Below are 19,198 nucleotides of genomic sequence, written 5' to 3'. Positions count from 1 at the left end.
ATTGAGAAGTCAGGTGTAATTCTGATAAGTTCCCCTTTATATGTTACTTGACCTTTTTCCTTTGCAGCTCTTAATATTTGTTCTTTATTCTTTATGTTTTATGTTTTGATTATTATATGATGAGGGGAGGCTTTTTTTTTGATCCAGTCTATTTGGTGTTCTGTATGCTTCTTGTAACTTCATAGAAATATCCTTCTTTAGATTGGGAAAGTTTTTTTCTATAATTTTGTTCAATATATTTTCTGGGTTTTTGAGCTGTAATTCTTCTTCTTCTACCCCTATTATTCTTAGGTTTGGTCTTTTCATGGTGTCCCATATTTCCTGGATATTTTGTGACAAGAATTTGTTGGATTTGCTGTTTTCTTTGGTCAGTGTGTTTATTTCCTCTATAGTATCTTCAGCATCTGAGATTCGTTCTTCTATCTCTTGTATTCTGTTTGTTATACTTCTGTTCATTTACCCAGATTTTTCATATCCTGCCATCTCTTGGTTTGTGTTTTCTTCATTGTCTCCATTTCAGTTTTCAGGTCTTGAACTGCTTCCCTTACCTGTTTGATTGCTTTTTCTTGCTTTTCCTGGGTATCTTTGAGGGATTTATTCATTTCTTCTAACTTTTTGTTAGTCTTCTCATCTATTTCTTTAAAGGAGTTTTTTATATCTTGTTTCATGGTCTCTAACATTTTCATAATGTTATATCTAAAGTCTGTTTCTTCTACTTCTTCAGGATTAAGGTGTTCAATTCTTCCTGCTGTATGTTTGCTGGATTCTGGTGTTATTGTGTTGTTTTTCAGATTGTTGGAGGAATTTTTGCATTGGCGCCTGCCCAATCTCTTCCTTCAAATGCTGTTAGGAGAGTCTTGGTGGCTTGGTCTGATCTTTGCTGTGGCTACCTGTGTACTTGGGGGTTTTTCTTGGTCTGCCCTCTCTTAGGTCCCCTAAGCACAGGAGTTGTCTCTCACATCCTCTCCACCCCAAAGTAGGCCCTCCGGATGGATCTTCTACTACAGGCTCAGGGCTACTTTCTGGCCAGGGACCTCACAGACAAAAGTGCAGGCTTGCTGGGTGCAGGCTCAGTGGAACAAAGTTAAACTCCTGCAGCAGTTGCACTCACAACTTTGTCCCCAGACCCTCAGCCTTTAAGCAGGCAGAGTTGGGGGAGCCTATGACCCTGCAGATGGGAAGGGGGTGCCTGGGGAGAAGCTGGGATGGGATAGGAAGAGAAGGCAGTAGCCTGGGAGAGAAGGCCCCACTGAATTGTTGTTATAGGAGTGGCGGGCTGCATTCCTGACACCCGGCCGCCTGCACGGCTAGCTTTATACCAGAAATAATTACACGAAAACTGTATTCTTTTAAACACTGCTGGGCCCATTAGTTCCAGCCTCTTATTGGCTAGCTCTTACATATTGATCTAACCCATTTCTAATAATCTGTGTAGCCCACAAGGTGGCTTACCAGGAAAGATCTTAACCTGCAGCTGTGTCGGGTGGGATAATCATGGCGACTCACTGACTCAACTTCTTTCTCCCAGCATTCTATTCTGTTTACTCCACCCACCTAAGGGTTGGTCTATCAAATGGGCCAAGGCAGTTTCTTTATTAATTAACCAATGAAAGCAACAGATTAGAAAGAAATCACTCCCACATCACTGAATGGCCAAAAAGTTTAGGGGATTGGAGGGTGCCTGTGCTCCCTTTCCGGGGCGAGCATCCGGCTGGCCAGTCGGGCACACACTTACTTCTCTGGATGGCTCTTCTGGTACAGGATCCGGGCCCCTTGCTGGCAAGGGACCTCACAGACCTTTATTTTAATTTCATATAATATTCATTTTGCATCTGGCTTACAATGTTCTTTTCGGGCCATAGTTATAAAACCATTCTTAGATGAATACACTTACTTAAATAATAAGTCTTCCAGATCTGATAAGATTTTCCTTCTTAATTCTACCTTGCTTTTTGAGACAGAGTTTCTCATTGAACTTGGAGTTCATTGATTGACTAGGTGGGATGGCCAATGAACTATAGGGATCTGCATCCCAACCCTCTGAGATTACAGACATGCAATTTTTTTACTTGAATTTAGAATACTAATCTAGAGATACTTTGGTTAAGGGTGGGGTGTGTTAATGCCTTCCTTTAATCAAGCATTCTGGAAACTGAGTGGGGGCAGATTTCTGAGTTTGAAGCCATCCTGATTCAAATAGTGAGTTTTAGGTCAGTCAGGGCTTACACAGGCCTGGTCTCAAAATGAGAGAGTAGTAGAAGAAGAGGAAGAGACTTTTGTTTTTAGTCAAACTACATTGCCTGACTTTTGTAATACAGCAATCTTCTTGCATTACAACTATAACTAAATATAAATGAAAAAGAAAATTTTAACTAATTCTTACATCTCAATCCAGTATCTTAAATAATAGATACTTCGGATCAGGGAAATAATCAGTGAGTAAAATACTTGTCACACAGATCACCAGACAGAACCCATGGAAAAAGCAAGGCATGATAACATACATCCATAATCCCAGTGTTCCTACAGCAAGGGAAGAATCTAAGACAGGAGAATCCTCAGAAGCATACAGGCCATCTAGCCTGGCATATGCAAAAGAAAACAGACAGATCCTATCTTAAACAAGGTGGGGGAGCAATACATGTATTGACACCAAAAGTTGACCTCTGACCTACAAACATGCACTATGGCATATGCATGCACAAGTGAGCACACACCATAGAGAATGAAAGCATATTGTATTATAATCCGAATGCCTTCAACTCTGGGATCATTCTTTCTAAACCTGAGGCTGAATTATCAGCTTGGGACTTTTCTCCACCTCAGAATCAAAACCTTGTTCCTGGTTTCTATAACTGATCAGCAATCCACTATTTTGTTGGGAAAAATTCTATAATCACTTCTTGAGAATATCTGCATTAGAAATAGTTAAATGTTACATCATTGCACATTGCAAATGCTTTTTATTATATTTGTTACTTTAATGTGTGCATATGTGTGTAGGCACATATGTCATATCACAGGTGTAAAGGTAAGAGGCCAACTGCAGGACTCAATTCTCTCCTTCTACTATGTGGATTCTAAGAATTGCACTCAGGTCATCAGGCTTGGCAGCAAACATTTTTACCCACTGAACTCTCTCAATAGGCCTCAATATCCCTTCCTTGTGATCGATCAGAAACATCCATAGCACAGTAGCAGCAATGCAATAATGACTTTTACCGCCTTTGTTGGATTATTATATATGGAGAGGATTTGACCAAATAACCTATAATGTCATTGTTTTGAATAGCATTTCTTCATTTGTCTAGAAATAAGAGAGAACACCCAATACAGAAATTACCTAGAACCTGGGTTATGAATAACCAGAGTTTTATTTTTTTCTCATTTTCAGGTTTATGGGTCTTGGGATGTCATAATTCTGACTTTCGGAAGAGAGGTATGACAGCTTTGTTGAAAGTTTCTAGTTGTGACAAGAGTATTAGTGATTATTATGGAGAAATGTATGAAGATATTCAAACACAGTTGGTGAATGACAACATCATTGAACCCAGAAGCTTTTTCCAAAATTCAAATCATCCTAACACTAGGGGAAAAAAATTCACAGCCACTACAATTCTAGAAAATTATGTAGAGAAGATTAAACCTCAGTTTGGAGAGACAGCAGAGACGTTTAAAGTGCAAAGTGTCTCCTCTAGTGACTTGTTGATGCTTTTGGGACAGAGCCACCCTACTCCACATGGTTTATCCTTATTAGATAACCAAAAAGCCATCTATGAAGCTATTCCTGATGATCATTCACTTGATGCAATAGACAGCAATGAAGACTCATCTAAAGAGGCCCAAGTTAGGTCAGAACACTATCAAAGTGGGAAAATAGTATTTACTCCTGAGCCAGACTGCCAGTTAAGCTCAAATAAAAGTTTGGAGACAACTATAGATGTAAAGTGGAAAAAACCTGATTTGCAAGTTTCTGGTTTGCAAAATAATCTAATGACCACAACAATTCTGTCAGATAACTGGACAGCAATTTCTGAAGAGGCAGATTATTCAGAATCTCCAAGTATGCCAGTTAACTTTATTAGTAAATTAAGCACCATTTCATTTGGTAAAAAAGCACGTCCCTTTATTCGGTCTCATACACCTCTGAACATTAGTGAAGGAAATAGTGATTCCAACTTGTTAGATGCAACTTTAATAAATAATCAAGAAAGTTCACTGGGAGATAATATATCATCAATAGAGAATGATAGATTACTCAAAAAGAAGAGATTTTATGGAATTGCTTTATTAGCCAAAGATAGTACTTTATTCAAAGATAATATCTCTTTGATGAAAACAAATGAGACATATAATCGTTCAACCACTAATGGAAAAGTTCACATTGACAGCCCAGCATCAATTGAGAATAGTACTGCAGTCTTGCAAGATACTGTATTAAAAATCAATAGTGAAATTCAAGGATTAGCACCTTTGATTCATGATGGAGTACTTTCAGGCAAAAATACTATAAATTTGAGACTGAAGCATATGCTAAATAGAACTGCCTCATCAAAAAATAAAGAAATATTTCACCAAAAAGATAAAGATCCTATTACACAGGATAAAGAAAGTACAATCATGCCATTTTTCAAGATGCTGTTGCCAGAATCAGCAAATTGGATGAATCAGACCAATGTAAATAACTCCTTGAACTCTGAGCAAGGGCCTAGTCTAAAGCAATTAGTATATTTAATGTTAGAAAAGTCTGTGAAAAATGAGAACTTCTTGTCAGAGAAGAAGAAAGTGATACTAGAACAAGATGGATTTACAAAGGACACAGGACTCAATCATAAGGTTTTTTCAAGCAACATGAGTATATTTCTTACCACCTTGCCTAATATACAAGAAAATGATAGGTACAATCAAGAAAAAGATATTCAGGAAGAGATAGAAAAGGAAGCATCAATCAAAGAAAAGGTAACTTTGCCTCAGGTACACATAGCAACTGGTTCTAAGAACTTCCTGAAAGACATTTTCTTTCTAGGCAGTAGGCAAAATATAAGTTTAGATGAAGAGATACCTGCACTAATACTTCAAGACATCAGCTCATTAAACAACTCAACAAATACAGTAGAGATTCAGATGGCCCATTTCTTTAAAAGAAGGGAGGATGAGGAAACAAATTCAGAAGGCTTGATAAATAAAACTAGAGAAGCAGTAAAGAACTATCCAACCCAGAAGAATATTATTACTCAACGTAGTAAACGAGCTTTGGGACAATTCAGACTCAGTGCCTCAACTCAATGGCCTCAAACCATGAACTATTTGACAAAGAGTATTATTACACAGATAGATCACAGCAAGGAAGGGGAAAAGTCCATTATTAAGTCTCCCTTATTGGATTCTACAATGATTAAAAGCATCACTCAGAAAAATAGTTCTGGATCACACATTGTAAAAACTTCAGCATTTCTACCAACAGATCCCAAGAGAATCCCATTTCAAGACAAATTTTTTCATGTTATAGCATCATCCTACACTTATGACATTAAGACAAAAAATTCTAGAGTTCAAAAAAGTAGTCATTTCTTAAAAGAAACCAAGAGAAATAACTCTTCTTTAACCATCTTACCATGGGAGAGGATCATAAACCAAGGAAAATTTGCCTCCCCAGGGACAAGTAATACAAACTCAAACACATATAAGAAACTTGGGGACATTCTTCTCTTGAAACCAGTCTTGCCTGAAGAATCTGACAAAGTTGAATTGCTTCCTCAAATTTCCATTCATGAGAAAGAACTTTTGCCTAAAAAAACTAGCCATGAATTTCCTGGACACCTGGATCTCATGAAAGAGGTCTTTCTTCAGAAAACACAGGAAGCAAAGAGACATGTGGAAAGTCTGAAAGGAACAAGAGAGAGCTCTGAAAAGACTCCCTCTAAACTGCTGGACCATCATACTTCACAGATACCAAAAGATAAGTGGAAATCCAAAGAGAAGTCACCAGAAATTATACCCATTAAGAGAGAGGATACCATTTTGTCTCTGAGCCCTCATGAAAACAATCATTCAGTAGTAGCAAATGAGAAACAAAATTGTTCCCAAAGAGAAGCCTCTTGGGTAAAGCAAGGTCAGACTCAAAGATTGTGCTCTCAAAACCCACCAGTCTTGAAACGCCATCAAAGGGAACTTAGTGCTTTTCAGTCAGAACAAGAAGCAACTGATTATGATTCTATCACTGTTGAAACAAATGAGGATTTTGACATTTATGGTGAAGATATAAAGCAGGATCCCCGCAGCTTTCAACAGAAGACGCGGCACTATTTTATTGCAGCTGTGGAGCGGCTCTGGGACTATGGAATGAGTACATCTCCCCACGTTCTACAAAATAGGTTTGTATCTATTGGTTTTTTTCTATGCTATTGTGACCTTTGATATTCTAGGTGTCAAAATGATTTTATAAAAGTCGTCATTGTCCATCAACCCTATGAGCTGCAAGAGGAATCTTTTAATGAAAACTCTGAAAGTAGAAGTGAAGTGTATGGTAAAAAAGTTGATGGTGTACATAGGAATGTTTTCTAAAATATAGGAAATCCAAAAGAAAAAAATCAATCAATTGATTTTAAGAGAGCCAAAGGAGGTTGTGCTGGAGAAGAGAAAGCATGGGCAAATTTAGAGGAAAGGCATAAGAACAATCAGTCAACAAATATAACAACACCTACTGTATGACAGATACTATTACAAACACCTGAGTACAGCATAGCAAGAGCTTACCTTCCCTTAGAACAAGAGAGAACAACTAGTATAAAAGCAATTAAGGGAGGACTAGGGTGATGGCTTAGTCAATAAAGTGCATGATGTGAAAACGTAAAGACCTAAGTTCAGCAGAGGACTCAAGTTCAGTTTCCAGCACCCGTGTCAGGTGACTAATATCTGTAACTTCAGCTCCCAGAGATCTGTTACTCTCTTCTGATCTCCATGGATGCACACCCTCAAATGCACAGATTTCCATATGCATGCACACATGTGTACATACATGCATATGCACAGAAACACAATTTTCAAAATAATAAAAATAAATCTTAAAAATGAATGTGGTAACACATACTTGTAATCCTAGTGCTGGAAATGCAGAAACTAGCAGGCAGATGTCTCTCAGGGGGCCACCTTGCCTTCACTGATGAGCTCCAGAATCAGTGAGAGACACCCATCTCAAAAAGCAATGTGTATGGCTCCTGAGGAATGACATCCAAGGTTGATCCCTGGCCTTCACAAATGTGCATCCATCTAGACACAAATACAAAAAGAGAAAGAATTGGCCTGTCAGTGGTGGTGCATTCTTTTTGAATCCCAGCACTTGGGAGGTGGAAGCAGGAGGATCTCATGAGATTGAGGCCAGCCTGGTCTACAAAGCAAGTTCCAGGACAGTCAGGACTACAGAGAAACTCTGTCTTGAAAAAAAATCAAAACACAAAAAAGAGAGAAAGAATTAAGATAATTTCAATGGTGCTCTTCAGAAAATAATACAGAACAATGACTGGTAGGTTACTTCAACCCTGATAGTCAAAGAAATCCCTTTTGAGGACTGAGACCTAAAGAAAATAAGGTCAATTGATGGAGCTCAGAAAAGTCAGAGAGAAAAATACAAAGGCTCTAAGAATGAGACATGTTTAGTGCTTTTGAGGCACAAAAAAACAAGTATTACTGGAGTACAGTGAAAAGTTCAAGGTACTCAGGGCATTAGGGTAGCAGAATTGAGCAGCCAATGCACAATACAGGCCCTGGAGAAAGAATTAAAACTGCTAATAAGTGGACCATCTATGCTTCTATATAAAGCCCACCATACAAATTTTGGACTTTATCTCATTTCTTTCCCTCTCTTAAAAAAAGTTTCTATAGAACAGTGGTTCTTAACCTTCCTAATACTGTGAGTCTTTAATGCAGTTCCTCATATTATTGTTACCCCCAACCATAAAAGTATTTTGTTATTTTAGAACTGTAATTTTGCTACTGTTATAAATTGTTATAAACCATAATATAAATATCTGATATGCAGGATATCTGATATGTTACCCCCAATGGGGTCACCATCCACAGGTTGAGAACCTCTGCTCTAGAAGTTCCTCTTTTTTCTTTCTTATACAGTCAGTTTCTCCCTCTCCACTATATTGGTATTATCAATAATATTATACATTTTTAAATATTTTAGATTATTTTATTTTATGTGTATAAGTGTTTTCCTGCGTGTATATATGTGCACCATATGCATGCCTGATGCCTACAGGTATCAAAAGATGTTATCAATCCCTTGGAACTACAGTTACAGATAGTTGTGAGCCACCATATAGGTTTAGGATTTAAATTTTGGTCCTCTGCAAGAGCAACAAATGCTCTGAACTGTTGTACCATCAGTCCATCTCCTAATCATGTTATCAATGGCCATTCCTTCATTTCATTTATTTAGACTTCAAACTTGTAAATAATTCCCAACTCCTCTTTTCCCTCATATTCAGATCTAATCCATAAGAGAATCTTGTTTATTATAGTATGTTTTTACGAAACAAAGTTTTGAAATATACTAAATATTATTCAATATAAAAATATAGTGAAATGGAAAGGTGAGGATGACTGAGGATAAAATCAGGTCACAAAACACTACATAACATAGTAAAACCACGAGCTGTTCCATCAAGTTGATACTTGGTGATGACTCATGGAGGTAGACTAAGTTCTTCACACCCCACCTGCATGCTGAATTAATTACTATCTCCATATCTCCCTGAGGTGGTTCAGATAAACTATTATATAGCCTTAAGAAGAAAATAGGCTTGCCTTCTTAAATGACTATAAGCCTGCAGTTAATCTAAATAGGAGTTTAGAGAATGAATCAATATCACTAAAAGTGAAAAGTTACCTGAATGAACTGACTTTTTACATCATAGTACGTCAAAATGCTTCTATCAGAGTCAATAAGGAGAAATCCTACCTTGAAACAAAGCCATTACATGAAAAAATAAAGCCATAAATATATAAGAAGAAAACAGGAAGTATTAATCTCAGGGTGGGCAAATAAAAATGATTAATTCAAGATACACAAAAGATTAGCTAATATAAAATCCATTTCACTGTTTTAAAAATATGAACTTGGAGCTGGAGAGGTGGCTCAGCACTTAAGAGCAGTTGCTGCTTTTGCAGAGGACCTGAACCCAAATGACAGATCATAATTGCCTGTGACTCCAGTTCCAAGAGTTCTGAAACCCTCTCCTGGCTTCCATGAACACTTATATGAATGTAACATACACACAGAGACATATATGCACATAAATAAAAAGAAATCTTTTAAAATAATTAAAATGAATAAAATTATGAAATTGATGATGTGCATCAAAAAGTATGCCAGAGAGAATGAGAATATTAACTATAGAATGGAAAAACACACCACCTTATTGATCATGGAAACATAAAATAAAACTACAATGAGACACTACTATGCAACAACCAGAATGCCCAAAATGTAAAAATGTGGTCAAGAATTTATGAAGATTTGTAGCAAATGGAATTCCTACATTTTATTGTTGTTAAAAGTGGGAAATATAACAGCTGATTTAGAAAGCAGTGTAGCAGTATCTACAAAGTCTAAAATATGCCTGTCTAGCAATTAAATTCCTGGATATGTGACCAAAGGAAATACATAAATTTGTGCACCAAAGACATATACCTGAAGGTTCATAACAGGACTATTTACAAGTCTTAAATTTAGTAGTAACTCATATGCCCATAATGGGAGTATGTTAATCTAATGGAATACAATATAACAGTGCTGTGAATAACAGATAGTACATAATCAAAAATTACATCATAGATGAATGTCTCAATTGTAATGCTTAGTGTAAGAAAAAAATAAGGATATGTACACAGTTGCACCTTAAATACTTAAAGAAACAAGCAAAAATGAACATGTTCTTTAAGAATACATGATTAGAAGAGATAAGCTTATAAAAAGCAAAGAAATAAGATTATTATAAATACCGGAATAGTAGTTACCTTTAGTGAAGAGATAGTAGTGTTTGTTGACAGATGGTTCTGTCCTTCCCAATCCTGCAGCCATTCAGTCCCAGAAAAACACAGAGGCCTACACTAATTATAAAATGTTTGGCCTATTCATTCAGGCTCTCATTAACTAACTCTTACATTTTTTTTTAATTTACTTATTTTTTTATTGAAAATTTCCAGCTCCTTCCCTCCTCACACTTCCTTCCCCTTCCCCACACCCCCTCCCCCTCCATCTCCAGTCCAAGGAGCAGTCAGGGTTCCCTACCCTTTAGGAAGTCCAAGGTTCTCCCTGTTTCCCCCAGGTCCAGGAAGGTGAGCATCCAAACAGACTAGGCTCCCACAAAGCCTGTCCCTGGAGTAGAATCAAAACCCAGTGCCATTGTCCTTGGCTTCTCAGTCAGCCCTCCTTGTCCGCACGTTCAGAGAGTCCGGTTTGATCATATGCTCCATCAGTTCCAGTCCAACTGGCCATGGTGATCTTCCATTAGATCAGCCCCATCGTCTCTGTGGGTGGACGCACCCCTCGCAGTCCTGACTTCCTTGCTCATGTTCTCCCTCCTGCTGCTCTTCATATGGACCTTAGGAGCTCAGTCCAGTGCTCCAATGTGGGTCTCTGTCTCTATCTCCATCCATCGCCAGATGAATGTTCTATGGTGATATGCAAGATATTCATCAGTGTGGCTATAGGATAAGGCCAGTTCAGACAACTTCTCCTCTGCTGCCCAAGGAACAAGCTGAGGAAATCCCCTTGGACACCTGGGAACCCCTCCAGAGTCAAGTCTCTTGCCAACATTAAAATGGCTCCCTTAATTAAGATATCTACTTCTCTGCTCCCTCATCCACCACTCCTCCATCCCAACCATTCCATTCCCTCAAGCTCTCCCCATGCTCCCCTTCACCATTTTCTCTCCCCATCTCCCCTTATCCCGAACCAACCCGCACCCCTGTGCACCCCACCCGTGTCAGGCAGTGTTGTCCACTTCCAATATCCAGGTGGATAACTATATGTTATTCTTAGGGTTCACCTTCTTAATTAGCTTCTCTAGAATCACGAATTATAGGCTCAATGTCCTTTATTAATGGCTACAATCCACTTATGAATGAGTACATACCATAGTCATTTTTTGGGTCTGGGTTACCTCATTCGGGATAGTGTTTTCTATTTCCATCCATTTGCATGCAAAATTCAAGATGTCATTGTTCTTTTACCACAGAGTAGAACTCTAAAGTGTGTATGTGCCACACCTTCTTTATCCATTCTTCTACTGAGGGGCACCTGGGTTGTTCCAGGTTCTGGCTATTACAAATAGTGCTGCTATGAACAGAGTTGAACAAATGCTTTTGTAGTATGATAGGGCATCTCTTGGGTATATTCCCAAGAGTGGAATTGCTGGGTGCTGACATAGGCTGACTCCCAGTTTCCTGAGAAACCGCCACACTGATATTCAAAGTGGTTGCACAAGTTTGCATTCCAACCACCAATGGATGAGTGTTCCCCTTACTCCACATCCTCTCCAGCATAGGCTATCATTGGTGTTTTTTATTTTAGCTATTCTGACAGGTGTAAGATGGCATCTCAGAGTTGTTTTGATTTGCATTTCCCTGATTGCTTAGAAGGCTGAACATGACCTTAAGTGTCTTTTGGCCATTTAAACTTCTTCTGTTGAGAATTCTCTGTTCAGGTCAGTACCCCATTTTTCAATTGGGTTAGTTAGAGTTTTACTATCTAGTTTCTTGAGTTCTTTATATATTTTGGAGATCAGACTTTTGTCTGATGCAAGGTTGGTGGAGATCTTCTCCCAAACAGTAGGATGCCTTTTTGTCTTAAAGACAGTGTCCTTTGCCCTACAGAAGCTTCTCAGTTTTAGGAGGTCCCATTTATTCAATGTTGCTCTTATTGTCTGTGCTACAAGGGTTCTACATAGGAAGTGGTATCCTGTGCCCATGTGTTCTAGAGTACTTCCCACTCTCTCCTCTATCAGATTCAGTGTGGTCAGATTAATATTGAGGTCTTTAATCCATTTGGACTTGAGTTTTGAGCATGGTGATAGATATGGGTCTATTTTCATTCTTCTACATGTTGACATCCAGTTATGCCAGCACCATTTGTTAAAAATGCTTTCTTTCTTCCATTGTATAATTCCATTTCTTCCATTGTATAATTTTAGCTCCTTGTTGATTTTCTCCAGGAACCAGCTTTTTCTTGTTTTTCATGGTTTTCTTGGGAATCTTTGAGAGATTTATTCATTTCGTCTACATTTTTGTTTGTCATCTCTATTTCTTTATGGCAGTTTTTCACCTCCTGTTTAAGTTCCTCTATTATTTTCATAATGTTCCATTTTTTTTAAATCTTTTTTTATTGAGAAAAAAAACAAGTTTCCACCTCCTCCCAGCCTCCCATTTCCCTCCCGCTCCTCCCACCCTTCTCCCCCTCCTCCCACCCTTCTCCCCCTCCCCCCACTCCTTTCCCCCTCCCTCTCCAGTCCAAAGAGCAGTCAGGGTTCCCTGCACTGTGGTAAGTCCTAGGTCCTCCCCCCTCCGTCCATATCTAGGAAGGTGAACATCCAAACTGGCTAGGCTCTCACAAAGCCAGCACATTACGTAGGATCAAAACCCCTTGCCATTGTCCTTGGCGTCTCATCAGCTCTCATTGTTCACCATGTTCAGAGAGTCCAGTTTTATCCCATGCTTTTTCAGTCACAGTCCAGCTGGCCTTGGTGAGCTCCCAATAGATCAGCTCCACTGTCTCAGTGGGTGGGTGCACCCCTCGTGGTCCCGACTTCTTTGCTCATGTTCTCCCTCCTTCTGCTCCTCATTGGGACCTTGGGAGCTCAGCCCAGTGCTCCAGTGTGGGTCTCTGTCTCTATCTCCATCCATCACCAGATGAAGGTTCTATGATGATATGCAAGATATTCGTCAGTATTGCTATAGGATAGGGTCATTTCAGGTTCCCTATCCCCAGTTGCCCAAGGAAATAACTGGGGACATCACCTTGGGCACCTGGGAGCCACTCTAGGTTCAAGTCTCTTGCCAAGCCTAAAGTGGCTCCCTTAACTAAGAATTGTGCTTCCGTGCTCCCCTATCCAACCTTCCTTTATCCCAATCCCAAGTTCCCCCTTCCTCCCCTTCTCCCTTTTCTCTCTCCATCTCCCCTTACCCCCATCCCACCCCACCCCCAAGATCTCAATTTTCTCCCCGGCAACTTTGTCTACTTCCCATAGCCAAGAGGATAACTATATGTTTTTCCTTTGGATCACCTTTTTACTTAGCTTTTTTAGGATCAACAATTGTAGGCTCCGTGTACCTTATTTATGGCTAGAAACCAATTATGAGTGAGTACATCCCATATTCATCTTTTTGGGTCTGGGTTACCTCACTCAGGATAGTGTTGTCTATTTCCATCCATTTGCATGCAAAATTCGAGAAGTCATTGTTTTTTACCGCAACATAGTACTCTAATGTGTAGATATTCCACACTTTCTTCATCCATTCTTCCATTGAAGGGCATCTAGGTTGTTTCCAGGTTCTGGCTATTACAAATAAACTGCTATAAACATAGTTGAACAAATGCTCTTGTCATATGATAGGGCATCTTTTGGGTATATTCCCAGGAGTGGTATTGCTGGGTCCAGGGGTAGGTTGATCCCAAATTTCCTGAGAAACCAAAACACTGATTTCCAAAGTGGTTGCACTAGATTGCATTCCCACCAGCAATGGATGAGGATACCCCTTCCTCCACAGCCTCTCCAGCAAAGGCTATCATTGGAGTTTTTTATTTTAGCCATTCTGACAGGTGTAAGATGATATCTCAAAGTTGTTTTGATTTGTATTTCCCTGATCGCTAAGGAGGTTGAGCATGACCTTAAGTGTCTTTTGGCCATTTGAACTTCCTCTGCTGAGAATTCTCTGTTCAGATCAGTGCCCCATTTTTTAATTGGGTTAATTAGCATTTTAAAGTCTAGTTTCCTGAGTTCTCTCTATATTTTGGAGATCAGACCTTTGTCTGTTGTGGGGTTGGTGAAGATCTTCTCCCAGTCAGTAGGATGCCTTTTTGTCTTGGTGGCAGTGTCCTTTGCTTTACAGAAGCTTCTCAGTTTTAGTAGGTCCCATTTATTCAATGTTGCCGTTAATGTCTGAGCTGTTGGGGTTACACATAGGAAGCGATCTCCTGTGCCCATCTGATGTAGGGTACTTCCCACTTTCTCGTCTATCAGGTTCAATGTGTTCTGACTGATAGTGAGGTCTTTAATCCATTTGGACTTGAGTTTAGTGCATGGTGATAGATATGGGTCTATTTTCATTCTTCTACAGGTTGACGTCCAGTTATGCCAGCACCATTTGTTGAAGATGCTTTCATTCTTCCATTGTATACTTTTAGCTCCTTTATCAAAAATGAGGTGTTCATAGGTTTGTGGGATAAAATCCGGATCTTCTATACGATTCCATTGGTCGACTTCTCTGTTTTTATGCCAGTACCACACTGTTTTCATCACTGTAGCTCTGTAATAGAGTTTGAAGTCAGGGATGGTAATGCCTCCAGACAATCCTTTATTGTATAGGATTGTTTTGGCTATCCTGTGTTTTTTGTTTTTCCATATAAAGTTGATTATTGTCCTCTCAAGATCTGTGAAGAATTTTGATGGGACCTTGATGGGGATTGCATTGAATCTATAAATTGCCTTTGGTAGAATTGCCATTTTTACTATGTTGATCCTCCCAATCCAAGAGCAAGGGAGGTCCTTCCATTTTCTGGTATAATTCTCAGTTTCTTTCTTCAATGCCTTAAAGTTCTTGTCAAATAGATCTTTCACTTCCTTGGTTAGAGTTACCCCAAGATATTTTATGCTGTTTGTGGCTATCGTGAATGGAGAAGCTTCTCTGATTTCCCTCTCTGTTTCCATATCTTTGTGTATAAGAGGGCGACTGATTTTTTGGAGTTGATCTTGTATCCTGCCACATTGCTAAAGCTGTTTATCAGCTGTAAAAGTTCTTTGGTGGAGTTTTGGGGGTCGCTTATGTACACTATCATATCATCTGCAAATAACGAAAGTTTCACTTCTTCCTTTCCAATTCGAATCCCCTTGATCCACTTATGTTGTCTTATTGCTATTGCTAGAACTTCAAGCACTATATTGAAGAGGTATGGTGACAGTGGACAGCCTTGTCCTGTTCCTGAGTTTAATGGGATGGCTTTGAGTTTCTCTCCATTTAATTTGATGTTAGCTGTCGGCTTGCTGTATATAGCTTTTATTATATTTAGGTATGACCCTTGTATCCCTAATCTCTCCAATACTTTTATCATAAAGGGATGTTGAATTTTGTCAAATGCTTTTTCAGCATCTAATGAGATGATCATATGGTTTTTTCCTTTCAGTTTATTTATATGATGGATTACATTGATAGATTTTCGTATGTTGAACCAGCCCTGCATCCCTGGGATGAAGCCTACTTGATCATAATGGATAATTTTTCTAATGTGTTCTTGGATTCGGTTTGCCAGTATTTTGTTGAGGACTTTTGCATCGATGTTCATGAGTGAGATTGGGCTATAATTCTCTTTCTTGGTTGAGTCTTTGCGCGGTTTTGGTATCAGGGTAACTGTAGCTTCATAAAAGGAATTTGGCAGTGCCTCTTCTGTTTCTATATTGTGAAATACATTTAGGAGTATAGGTATAGGTCTTCTTGGAAGTTCTGGTAGAATTCCGCATTGAAACCATCTGGTCCTGGGCTTTTTTGGGTAGGGAGGTTTTTGATAACCTCTTCTAATTCTTCGCGACTAACAGGTCTATTTAGATTGTTCACGTGGTCCTGATTTAACTTTGGTAAATGATATTTATCTAAAAAAGTATCCATTTCCTTTACATTTTCCAGTTTTGTGGCATATAGGCTTTTGTAGTAAGATCTAATGATTCTCTGAATTTCCTCTGTGTCTGTGGTTATGTCCCCCTTTTCATTTCTGATCTTATTAATTTGCAAATTCTCTCTCTGCCGTTTGATTAGTTTGGATAGGGGTTTGTCAATCTTGTTGATTTTCTCCAGGAACCAGCTTTTTGTTTCATTGATTCTTTGGATTGTTCTCTGTGTTTCTATTTTGTTGATTTCAGCCCTCAGTTTGATTATTTCCAGTCTCCTACTCCTCCTAGGTGAGTCTGCTTCTTTTTTTTCTAGAGCTCTCAGGTGTGCTGTTAAGTCCCCAATGTATGCTTTCTCCGTTTTCTTTAAGTGGGCACTTAGTGCTATGAACTTTCCTCTTAGGACTGATTTCATAGTGTCCCATAAGTTTGAGTATGTTGTTTCTTTATTTTCATTGAATTCCAGGAAGACTTTAATTTCTTTCTTTATTTCTTCCTTAATCCAGTTATGGTTCAGTAGTTGGCTGTTCAGTTTCCATGACTTTGTAGGCTTTCGGGGGGCAGCATTTTTGTTGAACTCTAACTTTAATCCATGGTGATCTGATAAGACACAGGTGGTTACTAATATTTTTTTGTAACTGTGGATGTTTGCTTTGTTACTGACTATGTGATCGATTTTTGAGAAGGTTCCATGAGCTGCAGAGAAGAAGGTATATTCTTTCCTATTTGGGTGGAATATTCTATAGATGTCTGTTAAGTCCATTTGCTTCATTACCTCCATTAATTCTCTTATTTCTCTGTTAGGTTTCTGTCTGATTGACCTGTCCATTCGTGAGAGACGAGTGTTGAAGTCTCCTACTATTAGTGTGTGCGGTTTGATGGCTGCCTTGAATTTTAGCAATGTTTCTTTTATGTACGTGGGTGCTTTTATATTAGGGGCATAGATGTTCAGGATTGAGACTTCATCCTGATGAACTGTTCCTGTTATGAATATAAAATGCCCCTCTCCATCTCTTCTCATTGATTTAAGTTTGAAGTCAACTTTGTTAGAGATTAGTATGGCCACACCTGCTTGTTTCTTAGGTCCATTTGCTTGATAGGCCTTTTCCCAGCCCTTTACTCTGAGTAGGTGCCTGTCTTTGTGGTTGAGGTGTGTTTCTTGTAAACAGCAGAATATTGGATCCTGTTTTCGTATCCAATCTCTTAGCCTGTGCCTTTTTATAGGTGAGTTGAGTCCATTGACATTAAGTGATATTAATGACCAGTGGTTGTTAACTCCGGTCATTTTTTTTAGTCGTAGAGTTTGTGTGTTTCCCTTCTTTGATTTGTGCTGGCGAAGGGTCTCTAGATGTCTGAGTTATTGTGGTCATTGTTGGACTCCTTGGTTAGTGATTTTCCTTCAATTACTTTCTGTAAGACTGGATTTGTGGCTGCGTATTGTTTAAATTTGTTTTTTTCCTGGAAAATTTTAATTTCTCCATTTATAGTGAACGAAAGCTTGGCTGGGTATAGTAATCTGGGCTTGCATCCATGGTCTCTCAGTTTCTGCAGTACATCTATCCAGGACCTTCTGGCTTTCATGGTTTCCATGGAGAAGTCAGGTGTAAATCTGATAGGTTTACCTTTATAAGCAATTTGGCCTTTTTCCTTTGCAGCTCTTAATATTCTTTCCTTATTCTGTATGCTTTGTGTTTTGATAATTATATGGCGAAGGAATGTTTTTTTTTTGATCCAGCCTATTCGGTGTTCTGTATGCTTCTTGCACCTTCATAGGTATATCTTTCTTTAGGTTGGGAAAGTTTTCTTCTATAATTTTATTAAATATATTTTCTGGACCATTGAGCTGCACTTCTTCTCCTTCTTCTACTCCTATTATTCTTAGGTTTGGTCTTTTTATTGTGTCCCATATTTCCTGAATGTTTTGTGATGAGAGTTTGTTGGACTTGCTGTTTTTTTTTCTTTTTGGTCAGTGCGTTTATTTTCTCTGTGTTATCCTCAGAATCTGAGATTCTTTCTTCTATCTCTTATATTCTGCTGGTTATGCTTGTTTCTGTAGTCTCTATTCGTTCACCTAGATTTTCCATGTCAAGCCGGCCCTCTGTTTGTGTTTTCTTCTTTGCCTCCATTTCAGTTTTCAAGTCTTGAACTGTTTCCATTATCTGTTTGATTGTTTTTCCTTGGTTTTCTAGGGTATCATTCACTGATTTATTCAATTCTTCAAACTTTCTGTTATATTTCTCATTCATTTCTATAAGGGCGTTTTTTACATGCTGTTTAAGGGCGTCAATCACTTTCATGAAGTCAATATTTTCTACTTCTTCTTGATTAAGGTGTTCATGTCCTCCCGTTGTGAGGTCGCTGGTTTCTGGTGGCTTCATGTTGTTTTTCAGCTTGTTGGGCGAATTCTTGCCTTGGCGTCTGCCCATCTCTTCTTCCAAATGCTCCCTTATGGATCTTCTTTTACCGGGTCAGGTCTCCTTGCCTACCCAACGGTGGCTCTCCCCAATGTTGGCTCTCCTGGCGCCGAGAGATCAGGTCTCCGTGCTGATTGGGCAGCTCGCAAACAAAGCACCTACCCCCAATGCTGGCTCTCCTGGCGCCGAGAGATCAGGCCTCCGTGCTGGTTGGGCAGCTCGCAAACAAAGCGCCTACCCTGCTTGGTGCAGGCAGGCCACAGAAACAAAGGAACTCCTGCCTGCTTGGGTGCCCCGAGGATTCGGACCCAGTGCCCAGACAGGCTGGGCTCGGTGATGTTATGTGCCGAAAGAGCAGGAGACCTCTCTTAAATGAGACATGCTTGCCTCTAGCAAACAGAGTCCATGTGAAAATGTTGTTACCAAGAAGCCGTGCTTAACTCTGTTCTTTTGTGTCTAGAATTACTTCCCAAGCTCTCTCAGGTTTTATGTGGTTGTAGTTGGCACCACCCAGATCTGAAATAATCACACAGAAACTATACTAATTATAACACTACTTGGTAACTAGCTTAGGCTTCTTATTAAGTAACTCTTACATCTTAAATTAACCCATAATTCTTGTCTGTGTTAGCCACAAGGCTTTGTACCTTTGTATCAGCGAGGCATTCTCATCTTGCTTTCTCTATATCTGGGTGGCAACTGCCGACTGAGCCTTTCCTCTTCCCTGAATTCTCCTATTCTGGTTGCTCTGCCTATACTTTCTGCCTGGCTACTGTCCAATCAGCATTTTATTAAACCAATAGAAGTGACAAATCTTTACAGTGTACAAGACCATTGTCACACAGTAATTGTTTGAGCAGAAAGGAATATATAGTTTTCTGGGTAATATCTGCCTTT

General features: G+C 39.1%; 1 protein-coding gene across 7 annotated transcripts in view; it reads left to right on the top strand.

Annotated features, from left to right (window-relative positions):
• The window catches only part of F8 (coagulation factor VIII), a 148,210-nt gene that overhangs the window by 61,436 nt on the left and 67,576 nt on the right, over nucleotides 1-19,198 (top strand). For all 7 annotated transcript variants that reach the window (XM_075958588.1, XM_075958589.1, XM_075958592.1 and 4 more), the window contains one exon: nucleotides 3,395-6,374. In XM_075958588.1, the coding sequence (XP_075814703.1) occupies nucleotides 3,395-6,374 (2,980 nt within the window). The remainder of the gene's footprint in view (nucleotides 1-3,394; nucleotides 6,375-19,198) is intronic.

The sequence above is a fragment of the Microtus pennsylvanicus genome, chromosome X (assembly GCF_037038515.1).
Source record: "Microtus pennsylvanicus isolate mMicPen1 chromosome X, mMicPen1.hap1, whole genome shotgun sequence".
Lineage (NCBI taxonomy): Eukaryota > Metazoa > Chordata > Mammalia > Rodentia > Cricetidae > Microtus > Microtus pennsylvanicus.
The sequence above is the reverse complement of the archived record's forward strand: the minus strand, read 5'-3'. Positions and strand labels throughout refer to the sequence as shown.